General features: G+C 37.9%; 1 protein-coding gene across 2 annotated transcripts in view; it reads left to right on the top strand.

Moving 5' to 3' along the window:
• PPHLN1 (periphilin 1) overlaps window positions 1–14520 on the top strand; it is a 74773-nt gene that overhangs the window by 20146 nt on the left and 40107 nt on the right. The window contains exons 7-8 of one of the 2 annotated variants that reach the window (XM_064142199.1): window positions 6885–7102; window positions 12399–12481. In XM_064142199.1, the coding sequence (XP_063998269.1) occupies window positions 6885–7102; window positions 12399–12481 (301 nt within the window). Of the gene's footprint in view, window positions 1–6884; window positions 7145–12398; window positions 12482–14520 lie in introns of both variants that reach the window. The other variant, XM_064142198.1, reaches the window with a different exon arrangement.

A 14520-nucleotide genomic window follows, 5' to 3' on the forward strand; every position in this document is an offset into this window, starting at 1 on the left:
TTAAAAATAAAAAAAAGGAGGGGTCAAAAAGAATGAATGGGTGTTACAGTGGCTATAAACTGTAATCATGGAATCATAGGATCAGCCAGGTTGGAAGAGACCTCCAAGATCATCCGGTCCAACCTATCACCCAGCCCCACCCAATTAACTAGACCATGTCACTAAGTGCCTCACCCAGCCTTGAACACAACATTGTAGTTTGCCTCTTGTACCAAGGGCTGGAAGGAGGAAGCAGGATCAAAAAGAAAAAGTGAACTAGAGAAGAAAAAAGATAAAGCTACATGGCTGAATAATTTATAAGAGGAAATTTCTGGGGTTTCTAATTTTGAGCAAACTCCATACTTGACAGGAAGGAATGAGATAAAAGGAAGAACAAAACATGTACAATGAAGTACTTTTTTCCCATATACATAATGTCTTTTATCTTGAGAAGTAAAAAAGCAGATGTGGTTTGCTAAATTTGCTATACAGAAGTCTGCTTGTTCCCCAAAGTTTTCTAATAGTGATACAAATGAAACTTATGTGACCTAATTGCTTCAAATCTTGTTTTGAAGATAAAAAAATACAGTGATTTTGGGAGCATTTTCCTGATAAAAGGGAAAATGGGGTGCTTTTCTGATTTATAGACCTCATTAGAGATTTGGAAAGAGAAAATAACTAAATATAGTAAGGGTATTGTGTGTCAGCATTACTGACATAAAGTATTACTACTTACAAACCTGTTCCACAACTTGCTCTTTTCCTTTGTTTTTGTTGATAGTGTTGGAAAGCCAATCAAGGGTTGATCAAATTGGTGCACAGAACTACAGTGCATTGCTTGTTGCTTTCTCTTAAGTATCAGTAACAGTGTTCTGCTACACACCGATGTAAGGCTTTAGGAGCCCCTTTAAGCAGGTATTTCCTTTTTTCTGGGTCATTTTGTTTAAGAATTTTGAAGATAGCTTTTTGGAAAAAGAGCAATAGCTTGCTAAACATGATTCCCTAAAAATGTAGTCCAAAAATATGTCCTTCTTTTTTTCAGTTACTTTGTTTATTAGACAAATGCTTGCCTACATCAAATTGCTTGGCAAACACTGCCTTTGAAGTTTTTTAAAATAAACAACAACAAAAAAACAACCCTAAACAACACCAGCCTCCCCAAAATCCTCAGAGAAAAGCCTGCAAAAATCTTCCCCCATTTTAAAGGCAGTAATGATGACCACTTTCTCTGGTCTCTTAAGGTATCAGGAAAAAAACCTGGAGAGTTTGTTGTGTGGACTTGCATTCCAGCAAATTTATTCAAGTACATAATTGATAACAGTAGAAAAGAAGGTACTCTTCACAGTATCACCAAGGTTGGAAGAGACCTCATAGATCATCAAGTCCAACCCTTTACCACAGAGCTCAAGGCTAGACCATGGCACCAAGTGCCACGTCCAATCCTGCCTTGAACAGCTCCAGGGATGGCGACTCCACCACCTCCCCAGGCAGCCCATTCCAGTAGACAATGACTCTCTCGGTGAAGAACTTTCTCCTCACCTCCAGCCTAATTTCCTCTGGCATAGCTTGAGGCTGTGTCCTCTTGTTCTGGTGCTGGCCACCTGAGAGAAGAGAGCAACCTCCCCCTGGCCACAACCACCCTCCAGGTAGTTGTAGACAGCAATAAGTTCTCCCCTGAGCCTCCTCCAGGCTAAACAATTGCAATCTCTTTCTAAAGGTTAAAGAGGAGTGTAAGCTGATTTGCAGTTTCTGCTGAAGTGTATAGTTGTACTAGTCAGTTAAAGGACACAGAGGCAGTTCTCTCTAATGTTGTAATATTCAAGTTGTCTTAGTTTTTATTTCCTATTCTGTCTTGGCATCCCAAGATGTGTGTATGTATGAAAGATGAATTTAGTATCTTTCATATTGAGATAGACAGGTGGCATCAAGTATGGAGTTTTGGTTTTGCATATGATGATTTCAGTAGTACTATATGCAGCCCAAAAATTGTGAAGCACATATATATATCTATTTATTTATTGTGCATTTGGTGTGTGTAGTTATCCTTCTACTAAACAAGACTTCCCACTGTCTCCAATGCCTGCTTTATTTTGCTTTCCTGCAAAAAGCTGTTAATAAGATTACACTGACAAGTGTGTATCACATTAATTTAGTTTAAAGCAAATGCAAATAGCACTTACAAGTACCGCATTTACTTGCTTAGCCAAAAAGCATTGAAAACTAGTTAAGAAATCTCTCATTTGAGATGTTCAGATGAAAGCCAGTGGAACCAGATGCAGTTATTTGTTTCTGCAATGGTCTAATTTACTGTATGATCTTACAAGAAATTAGCATAAAGGTCTTTGGACAATAACAAGAGATTAGTTTTGCTTTAAAGACTTACTGTGAAAAGTTGGTTTGTTGCACAAACATGCAGTGCACGGGGTTGAAAGAAACAGAGTTGAGTTCTGGGAGAGAGGCTCATCTGAATCATGTTCATATCTCTGCTATTCTTTGCAGTGTCCTGACATGGAAGGCAATGAGATTTCTTATTTTTATTTGACTCTTCCTTGCCTTTCTCTTGCCTCTGTGCTTTGTGACACAGAAAGTGCATTGAGTTAAGTAAGGTTCAAGTTTTGTCTTATCTCTGCACTGAAATCTGGTGTCTTAGGAGGTATGTATAATTTCTTTAATTTGTTTATAACATTGTTTGAGTTATTTTTGGGCAAGTAACCAAGCCCAAGCACATAAATGGAGTGTGTAAGGTCTTGGACAATAATCTTTCTTAGATGGAGGGGGTCACATAAACTTCTCTACTGACTTTTATCTAGGTGATAAATTGCACTCACTTGTGAGTTACTGGAAAAACCTCCAGTTTCTGCTCCACCGTGATATGCTGTTGAGTTGCCAGTCTCTTTAGTGCAGTGTCAAAAATGTGAGTTATGTGCTCTGTGGCTGAACCATATCACAGATTAATGTTTTAGTTGATAAGATGGATGTCTCTCTTGGGATGTAGAAATCCAAGAGAATAGTGAGCATGAAGTATTGCACACAGTTGCCCAGTAGCATGAATTCAACAAGAGCAAAGCAAGATTCCTCTTAGAAACAAGATGTGCATGTGATGTGCTTTCATGTGCAGAAGTACATGCCCATTCTTGGGCGTTTCACATCAGCAGGTGTCTGAATCTTGCTGTTATATACTCTTAGAATGTAAAACTGACACCCTAGTTGTGCTTGTTTCACATAGCTGAAGCTGTTCTACTCCATTTTGTAAATTAAGAGGCATAGGAATGGTGGTGTCTCTGATCCTTTGGCAATTCAAATCTGCCCTGCGTTGTGTTCTTTCGGTCTCCTGCTGTGCAGAAAGCTGTACCCTTTGCCCAATCTGTATTTGTGTTCCTCCAGGAAACTGATGGTTAACTGAAATGACTTTTGGGCTCATGCTCTTCCCTCAGCTGTCTTTAGTGGATGGTGTCTCAGGGTATGGTTGTTTACTTTTAAATTTTCAGGAGCTCAGCCAAGATTATCAACTTTAGTAAGAATTTAATGGTCAAGTTTTGTGGAGATTGAGCACGCTAATACTTCCTGCTAATATTGCTGAGTCAACTAAACTGTTCTTTCAGAATTAAGTGTGAGGCATGAATAAGAAGTATAAAGATAAGAGGGATTCTATATAAAAGGCATTAATCCTGTGTTTGTTACTAAGGGCAGTAGTTCTATTTTAAAGTCATAACTGAGCACAGAACTTTGTATCTATTAAATATTGTCCCTGCTCAATAAACCTTTTGAGTATGTGTTGGAATCTGAAGCATGTGCTTAACTGCTTTCCTGAATTGAGTCCTTCATTGCCAAATTGCAGGTGTATGTTAGCTTAAATACTTAAGGGGGAGGGCAAGAGAAAACAATGCTTATTTTGTTCTGTTCAGTGTAGTTTGTTATATTTATGGAAAACATCACAAATGCTGTCCTGTCCAAAGCAGATTTGCTATGTAGTTGATGGCTTGAGTGTTCCCTATGAGATAGGGTCCAGTTAAGAATGAGCATGGAGTCATGAAATTAAAATGTTAAAAAATGAAAGTGAAAATAGAAAGTGTCTTTAGAGTGTTTTCCTGTTTTAAAAATATGTTTCACTGTTATTTTGTAAATACTTATGTGGATATTTGAGCATTTATTGTATGTGTGTGGTAGCTGGAGCTCTGTAAACATTTCCATAATAAACTCCTCTGTATACTAGGACTTAATAACTTGGTCATAAAAACGTGTTTAAGGCATAAAAGTGGTGTACTGCTCTGCCAGAAAGCTTATGCTTTAAAAATAAACAATATTATTTAAAGAGAGAGAGATTGAGAAGGAAACTGAAGAAAAAATGTACTGTACCTAACTAATTCATGATAAATTTTTGGTGAATATGTTCTTTACTTAAGTAGTTGAGTTTTTTTAATAGACAAGTTCAGTGCAAAGCTAATATTTCTGGTATTCTTAAAGTCTGAACTATATTGCTACATAAAATGCTCATACATGTAGTGTAAATAACATGTTGTCTCTTTTTTGGCTGCACCTCATAGGTATGAGAACTCACCTGGCCTCTTTAGATTATTTTTTATTGAATATAAGTGGACAAAGGGATTTGGCTGGTTCGTCATGAAAGCTATTTTCTCAGTGCCTGATAATTTCAGTTATTTCCTTTTGGAAAGTCTCTTTTTTAACTCTCAATCTGCGTAAAAAGTAGTGTCCAAAGTTGAGCACCTTGCTCTTAGGCCTTTGAAGAAAGCAGGAAGATTATGCTTCTGTGTATTTTGAGATGCTTTGTTCTTTAATGAAAGCATCTATACAACGGCTACTGTGTAGAGGTTATTAAACACAGTAGTGTTTAACAATTCCTTAATTGTTTCTTTTACTGGATTGGTTGGGAAGAAGAAAGTGTTGCAGTAAACAGAAGAAAAAAATGTCTAGAAAGCAAATTAATATTGTTTTATAGCACAACTGTTAGGCACAAATCTGTGTAACATTGCCTTGTATGAGTTTTGCTATGTCAACCTTTGAAGGAAGGGGCTTTGTAAGATAAGATAGCTGTAGGAGGCCAGTGGGCTGTTAACAGTGAAATAACTATTTAATTGTAAAAGCTGGCTTGCTTCACTGGCATTTTACTGAAAGTTGGGATGCCTGAGAGCTATTAATTTTGTAGGAAAGTTTTCAAGATAAAGAGATGTTTGATTTTTCTGATAATATATTCCATCTGGAGTTGGAGAAATAAACTGAAGGATTGTCTGTGTTTTTACTAGCTACATCTCTGCCCCAGTGATTTTTCTGTTTCAGTGTTACCTCTGTGTCGTTTGTGGGATGTTTATGCTCTAAAGCAGAACCACTCATGTATGTGGAAAGCATTCCATGAAAAAAAATAATAAGTATCATATAAAACCCATCAATGGCTTAGGGTTTGTATTACTGTGGATGCTACCTATGTAGTTTCAATAATCCAAAACATGTTTGACAGGCAGAAATCCCTTGTTACCAGTCACAAATAAGGGCCTGTACCATGTGATAGAATCACAGAATCATAGAATCAACCAGGTTGGAAGAGACCTCCAAGATCATCCAGTGCAACCTAGCACCCAGCCCTATCCAGTCAACTAGACCATGGCACCAAGTGCCTCATTCAGGCTTTTCTTGAACACCTCCAGGGGCGGTGACTCCACCACCTCCCTGGGCAGCCCATTCCAATGGCAAATCACTCTCTCTGTGAAGATGATACACTAGAGAGCTTTTTTACCTTTTCTCCACCAACATAAAATTGGGGATACCTACATTGTACTTAAATGAGACCACTAGATCTTTGCACATCTTTGTGAGATGTTCCCTTATTTCAAATAGTGGACTATGATGAGAAATAGGGAAGTGAAGCAGTGAACTGAGTACCTTCTGGCTTACTTTAAATGCGGTGAAGTCTTTATTTTTACTTAGCAATGCTGTGGAGGAGCTGAGAAGTACTCACTTCTCTTAGCAACATGTCTTCTGACCAAGACTACTATCACAAGTCTAGATTCAGTAGGTGTTCACTTGCATGTTTGTTAGCTTTGAGGTTCTCCAAGGAAAGTTGAACTTGTTAGTGTTTTTTTGACCTTTACATATGCTAATAAAATTTGCAGGCAAAAAAAGATATTTGGGGTATGGTCCAGAGGAAAAATATATACATTTAGTAGAAGGTTTTGGTGTTTACTGAATGCAGTTTAAAATCATCTGGGTTTTGTGTGATAGTGAATGTGTCTGTAATAAAGTTCAAAACTGTGTATTATGAAAGACACTTTTTAGCAGTATAAATCTTAATATATTCATTCAGGGTTTGACCTTGTCTGAATACATAGGCATGCAGATAGATATTCTGCAGTTTTAGTTTTGTTTTGGTAGATACAAACTGAAATCCCTCAGTGGCATTTCCCATAGCAAGGTATGTGAAATCAAATGAGGCATATAGTCCCTTGAAAATAAGGATAAGAGAAAAACAGATCTGAAAAACATCTGAATGGTGTGATCAATATTTGCACATTCATTTTCAGATACTGTAAATGAAGGCTTACTTTCCAGGTGAGGTATGGAGTGATCCTGCGTAGATAAAAATTGAAAGTTCCAATCTCTTGAATATGTCTCTTTCAATTTTTGCTACGTTATCAAGAAATACAAAAAATTAGCTTCCAGAGATTAAATACTTGAATCAAAACTGGAAAAAAAAATATTCTTCCTACTCTCCTGTGATTTTTCATTTGTTGCCTAGTACTCTTAACAAGACTGAAGATTTCAGCTGTGTTCTGCAGATGACAGTTAAGCTGTTTGTATTTATCAAGCACAGAATGCTGCCATTGCATTATCTACTGGTGTTGTGCAAACATTAGAAGGGTGATGAAATAACTTTTATTTTTCTGTCTTCAAAGGGATGGCTTCAGAGATGGCTTCAGAAGAAAAAACTTCTATCCTTCTCACTATATGAGACAGCGATCCCCACACAGGAGGGACTCGCCTTTCTTCAGGGAATCACCAGGGAGCCGAAGGGGTTCTCCACACAGCAGATCTGGCTCTAGTGTCAGTAGCAGGAGCTACTCTCCTGAAAGAAGCAAAGCCTATCCTTTCCACCAGTCCCAGCATAGCAGAAGTATGTCATCTTTACATAAAAGAAATCTTTCTTCTCAGCAAGGTAATGCTGGATTAATGATAACTGGTCAGTGAGGTGAAACTGCAGCTCACTACCCACGTCTTTTTTCCTTATACACCCTCTTTTCCAATGAGAAGATCAGACAATTTGCATCAATTATGCATTGTCTGATTTTTGCTTGTTTTCTGCTTTCTGTTCCCTCATGTTTCCTGTGGGAGATTGTAGGTGTTGTTTCAGTAGCAGCTGTAGACAGACTGTAGGAGTTTCAGCTGTGCAGCTTTTCCTGGTATATTCTGGTTTTAATCCTTTTAGCATCAACTTGCTTCTGTTAGGTCTTTATGTGCTTCATTGAATACCCTTACAAGAAGCTTTGCTCTCATCTCTTAGCAGATGAAGATTTTATTTCCTGCAACTTGGGGAAATGAGGGATTTTAAAAAATGGAGAAATTTAAGTACATGTTGCTATTTGTTATATTTTCTAAAAACCTTATTGGAATTGGTTTTTGTTTGTTTTTGATTGTTTTTGTTGTTGCTGTTTGGAGTTTTTCTTTGGTTGGTTTTTAGTATACTAGAATCTTAGCCATTGCTTTTTGTACAGCTTATGTAAATTAATCCAATTTTATTTCCTTTTCTGCATATTCTTTTTAGTGAAGTATACAAACCTATTATGATGGTTTGAGGCTAATATTTACTGAGAGAAATTAAATCCTTAGCTGTGAGAATTAAAAAAACAACACAATGGTAATGTATATCCCTCAGTTTTCTGCTGAGAAACACAACTAGTCAAAATGCAGATAAGAAGGTCACTTCTCACACAGTTCTTAACTCTCTCTTCTGGCTGTACCTTCTTTCAGGCAATCTGGTCTCTGTGGCTGACACTGCCTTTAACTCTCTAATCCACCTAACCCTTTTTTTCTCTAACCTCCTTATCTTTTTTTTGGCATCTCACCTCAGATCTCCAGATTTATCACGTGAGATATATGTGGGTTGACCTGCTTGTTTCTGAAGGGAGGGAAAGAGGGAGGGAGAAGGGGGTTTGGGTCGGGAGCCCTCCTGGGGACTTTGTTTCTGGGAGGGACATTGTGTTTCTGTGTTACTTTAGTTTGTATACATTTGTGTATATCTGCTTGTATTTTGTGTTAAGCTGTAAATAATAGCTTTATTCTTATTTTCTAGCTCGGCTGAGTGTAGTCTGGGTGATTTCCTAAGAGTTGGGGAGGATGGGTAATACCCAAACTGTCACACCTCTTGGCTTGTTTTGGCAGCCTTTTGAAAAATATGTATTTTTTAAAATTCACTGGTAGGCCTGTTGTGCCAGTCTGCCAGAGTGGCATACTGGACCATTATGTAGCACTTTGTGCCAAAGAAGATCTTGTGGAGTTTAGTTAATGCTGTTTAAATATTGCAGCATCATTTCACTCCTTGTAGAATAGGAAAATATCTTTCTAGGTCATCATTGCAATTCTTTTGTGGTAATACTCACTAAACATGAATTCCTGTAAGTGTAGAGTAGAAAAACACTGTATTCAGCTACGTTTGCAGAAGAGTTGTATCACAGTATCACACACAGTATCACAGTATTATCAGGGTTGGAAGAGACCTCACAGATCATCAAGTCCAACCCTTTACCACAGAGCTCAAGGCTAGACCATGGCACCAAGTGCCACGTCCAATCCTGCCTTGAACAGCCCCAGGGACGGCGACTCCACCACCTCCCCAGGCAGCCCATTCCAGTGTCCAATGACTCTCTCAGTGAAGAACTTTCTCCTCACCTCGAGCCTAAATCTCCCCTGGTGTAGCTTGAGGCTGTGTCCTCTTGTTCTGGTGCTGGCCACCTGAGAGAAGAGAGCAACCTCCTCCTGGCTACAATCTCCCCTCCAGGTAGTTGTATACAGCAATACAGTTGTAGATGTGCAGATCATAATTATGAGGAACAGGAAAATATCATTGTGAGGGAACCATATAGAATTTTGGAATGTTTCAGGATTTTCCTTAAATTTTCAGTTGACTTTTATCACATCTGTAGCATTTTGGCAGTAGTTACTCAAACTGTAGTAAGTTTGAGTGGTAGTAGTGAAGTAGAAGGTGACATCTTCATAAACCAGAAAATATCCTGGTCAAGAGAGGAGATTGCGTCTAGGTCTGCGGATGCCTTGGGGGGATTTGTTTTCAAATTGCATGGGTAAACAGATGCCCCATCATCTTTTAAATGAGTTTTGAGAGACCAGATGGCTTGTCACACTGGACTATTTGTAACTACTTGTTCCCTGGAAAATAGTTCTACTAACCTGTGCCTTTAGGTGACTGAATTGAAATGGCCTGTTTGCAAAGTATTAATGACTCAGTACTCTTGCAGTTGCATTTGAGTATGATTTGACTTAAGTAAGCTCATGTATTACATACTTGAAGCAAAACATATGTAGATCAGCAGCACATTTTGGTTTGCATTTAGGTGGATATACAGCATGTGAGATGTGTAGTATTCCAGGCAGAACTTACAATACAGTGTCATTTTAAATACCGTAGCACTCTTTAAAATCATGCTGTTTGAATCCATTTGAACTGACTGCCACTGAAGGATGAATATTCCATGCTCTCCAGTCCTTCCTAATATAGGATATGTATAGGATTTTAATAAAGAAAACTGAAAGGACACGAAGAAGCTTGATAAAGGGAGGGAAAATACTGATGAGAAAGATAGGATTTGTGGGTTTGAAATCATAGAATCATAACATCAACCAGGTTGGAAGAGACCTCCAAGATCATCCAGTCCAACCTATCACCCAGCCCTACCCAGTCAACTAGACCATGGCACCAAGTGCCTCATCCAGGCTTTTCTTGAACACCTCCAGGATGGTGACTCCACCACCTCCCTGGGCAGCCCATTCCAATGGCAAATCACTCTCTCTGTGAAGAACTTCCTCCTAACATCCAGCCTAGACCTCCCCTGGCACAACTTGAGACTGTGTCCCCTTGTTCTGTTGCTAATTGTCTGGGAGAAGAGACCAGCCCCCACCTGGCTACAATCTCATGCATTCAGAAAATGTGGCTTAATAATGTCCCCAAATTAAGTGATTTCTCTCACTTCTAAGCCGTACTATAGTTTACTACCACTTCTATCAGCTTATTTCATCTATTCACACGAAAGCCTATACTCCACTAACTATGGTAATCTTTAAAGAGTTCAGTGTGAAAGAGGAAGCATGTCGGAGGCAAAGTAGTCTGTGGTTCATCCATGGGGCTGAAAAGCAGGTATCACAGGAAGAAAATTCCTGTGTTACATCGTGATGCGAAGGGAGACATTCAGTCCTTCGGGGACTGACATGTTGAGGACATGATTATTTCTGTCTTCACAGTTTTGGTTTTGTCTTATGTTTTGTGTTTATGGAAACTTCTGCTTTTTCACAGTTTTTCTTGTTGTCAGTCTTTTTGTTGCTAAAGAGCTTATTTAGTTAAAGGTAATTAATCTTTTGTTACATGGCTGCTGGGAATTCTTATATAAGGCTGCTTGGTGTATTTTTATGTATGCTCTCCATTTAGCATCGTATTCAAATTAAGAGTTAAACTGCAATTTGTAGTCTTTGCTTTTGTCAGAGTAATTTCCCCTGCTATTTTCAGTAGCTTTTTCTGAAGACCTGTAATGGTTTAATGCCAGACTTAACCTGCCTGCTGTCCCAACGCAGAAGTGAGGGTAAAAGAAACACAGAAAAACTTGGAGTTGCGATGGAGAGATAAGAGTTTACTGAATAAATGAGATCACGTAAATATGCAGTTGCCTTTGGTAATAATCTAATTAATCTAGTAAGACAATACATGGTTACCTTAGCATAGTCCATTTGCAGAAGCAGCACAGAAAAATACAGAAGAAAAAAAATACAGCATGAAAGAAAAGCAGCAGCTACCCTACTCCCACTCATCTCGCCACCGTCTCTGCAGAAAAGAGCCAGTACCCAAAAACCTGTAACCCAGAAGCTGCAATCAGAACTTCCCATCTTACAATCTGAACCTCAAGCCCTGTAATACTTTGCTCCAACCAGTACTTTCATTTTTGAAGCTGGCATGACTGCAGCGTGGTATGAATAACGCAGCAGATTCAAACTCAACCCATGACATGACCCTTCAGTATCTGTGATGATTTTTGCATGGCCCTTCGTCATTATAGGCAAATCAGTTATTGCTACAACAATGTGCAGAAATGAGCACAGATACAAATCTTTGCTTTGTATTAAGACTACACTATGCATATGGTATGAAAATGTTGGAAAAGAGTAGAAGACCAATGAATCATTTGCTGTTCTTAAAAAGTGTTCATTTTGCATAGACTTTTCTTTGCACTTTATGTGTGTGTAGTACTGTTTGAAAATGCGCAGTGTGATGTGGTCTTATCCTGTGGCAGTGAGTTAGAAAAGCTCAGCTATTAGGATTAAGATGCCATGTTTGCTCTTCATTGCTTTGAATTGTTAAATTAAAGCTGTATTTGTTCATATTTCTAGAATAATGTTCATAAGTCTTTGGTATACTTCTTAATTCATCCCCTTCTTAATTGTATTGATACTAATTTAATAGAAGCCAAGATAAGTCTATAATTTTCCATGTGTGAACAGTCAGCTATTTCCCAGTGAATGTGAACAGTCTAATTAATTTAGGCCTGATGATGACACAGGCTGTTTGCATTTGCTTCTTACAGATCCCATAGATATAATCTGTGGACCACAGATTGGAAATTTATAGTTTATACTGCAACTGTGTGTGCTGTTGTGGGCTGCCTACTGGTCTGTGGCAGGGCTGTGCACAGACTGAGATTAGCACAGTGAATTTGAATTGACGTTTTGCTGATTTTTAACTCCTACCCCCCTGATAATACAAATAAGATCTAACTCGTGGTTGATTCAATACAGGACTGTTTCCCATGGGCAGGGCTTTTCAACGTGCTGTGGCCTGCTAAACCAGTTTTTTTCATTGCCTGGTTTCCTGGAGTGATTTACTGGTGTCTAGTATTTCACACATTTATATTATTGCATGAATATTAAAAAGTAAAAGCACATCATCTTATGAAATCACATTGATGCACCCTTTCACTTACTGTTGAGGAAAAAAAGACAATGGATTTTCCTAACTAAATGAAATAATATAGCTTCTCTTTGTAAAGAGAAGAAAATAATATCAATTAGATGGTGGAGCATGTGGATTTCATGTCTGAGTGAATTTCACTGTGATTTTTCTAAGGTGGAAAGTGTATTTGCAACATATATCTTTAATACAATTTTACAGCCATTAATTTTTTTCCTCACTGTAGGTAAGGAGAGGACATTGGTTCCATCACTGAAAACATCAAGAGATGCATCACCTTCTGGCTCCACAACAGTACTGTCATCGAAGGTGAATTTTTGAGTGCTTCTCACCATAGTTTCAGATTGCTCATTGTTGCTGGACTTTTTTCCTCAGTTGTAAGGAGATACTGTGTGCAGTTGTTAATCTATAATCTGCACTCCAGCAGATTATAGGTTCCTCTTATCTGACAGGAAGGTGCTGATAAAGTTCTATATCTAGTGATGACATTGACAAACTCTCTTATATGCACTGTCACATATTAGAGAAAGGGCATTTTCTGTCTATTTTGAATGGTCATTTTCCAAAGTCTGGAGTGTGCTAGAGAAAGAATGACAAGGAGAAAAATGGGGAAGCACTTTCTAGGAGCAGCAGATAAATTGGACAAGCCTGTACTTGTACTGAACTTCATCCTTCAGTGATTCCTAAGATGTGACTGGATTTGGAAACAGGATGTGAAGGGTCTAACTGACTGTAAAGGTAATGGAGAATAGCAGAGTTGACTTGGAAGCAGGGCTGCTTTAGGATGTGGTAAGAAGGGTAACATTTACTTAGAATGGGAGCCATGTTACAAGATAGTTTGGTAAACATCATTTTGTGTTCTAAATGATACCCTTAGATTTTCCATCAAATGTTGCTAATTAGTGAAATGGACGGGCTAAGAAACCCTAATGACCAATCAACATTCAATATTATTATATCTGCCCTGTGGCAGCAAAACCAGTTTCACATTGCAGACTGCTTGTCTATCAATTATATTTAAGGCTAAAATGAACATTTCCATGGGAGTATTTTCTCTAAATTGTTATAAAATACTTTAGTGAGAAATAACAAAATAATGCACTGTATTGTTTTAAGTGAATAAACTCTTATTAAAAATTAGAATTCACTCTTAAGTAGCATGAGGTACTAGCCTTATTCTTGAGGTCTTTTTAATAAAAGCAATGGAATGCTTCAAAACAAAACAAAAAAGAGAAGGAGAAAGAAAGGTACTTTCTGCTGTGAGAAGGTGAGACTGAAGGAAATAATTAGGTGGGGGAAAATAATCAACCTTTGGTTGTGCTATGTCATTCTAAGTACTTACCCTTTATGCAGCTTTTTTAGAACTGCTGCGCTAGGCATTAGCTAATTGCCAATGTCCTTAAGGGAGGAGGCAAACAATGTATTTTCAGTAATGTACATAAGGAAAGCAAGATAAAAGCTGTTACACACAACTTACTAATTTGGATTGTAAAATAAACTTCATAATTAGTTCGTTATTTTGCTTACAGACTCAGCATTCTACAGCTTGATACCAAATCCTTGCTTAATACACTTTTGAGAACAAAGAGGCATTCCAAAGTCTCTTGCTTTTGTATTAATATGCACTGTGAGCTTGAAATCTAAAGTGTTCTTTAAGATATTTTGCTTTCTTCTTCAGTCAAGTCTGATCAGTGTTGTATTAGGTTTTTTGCCAGTAGTTTGCATATATCTCCTGGCAGTGGATATCCACTTAATGTAAACTACACAAATGAAACTTTCTCTTTTATGGAAATAATTTCCTCAGACAACACAAATATTTATTTGGTATACATAATCTACAGAAATGGAAATACTTCAATGACCTTTTATTGCTTTTCTATTGAAGTCCTCAAATCTTTTCATAGTACACTGTCCTGTGTCAGGGAGGCCTCTTGGGATGATGGCTGGATTACAGTAACCACTTAAGTTGTCTAAGTGCTTCACTAACATAGAAATACCAACAGCAAAAGTGAAGGCATGATGAAAATCTCTGGGACCAGGGTTTTAAAATCTGCTTGAACTTGAAGGGTCTGATCTAGTGGAAGTTGTCCCTGCCCATGATGGTCTTTGGTGCTATTCTGTGAAATAAGTTCTGTACTTTATTGTATAGATTAAAGGAGATAATTGTCAGTGCTCTAGGTTATAATTTAGCTTTGAAATACCTTACAAATACTTCTGCAGCAATATCTCTTGTCATTGCAGTAACTGTATTCAAATCTGAGAAGTTATTATTAGAATTATTTTTTTACATATTCATGCATGTGAATTAATACATGATGGTGTTATCTGATCTTAACCACCTGTTTAAT

This window comes from Pogoniulus pusillus, chromosome 4 (assembly GCF_015220805.1).
Source record: "Pogoniulus pusillus isolate bPogPus1 chromosome 4, bPogPus1.pri, whole genome shotgun sequence".
In the NCBI taxonomy this organism is placed as follows: domain Eukaryota; kingdom Metazoa; phylum Chordata; class Aves; order Piciformes; family Lybiidae; genus Pogoniulus; species Pogoniulus pusillus.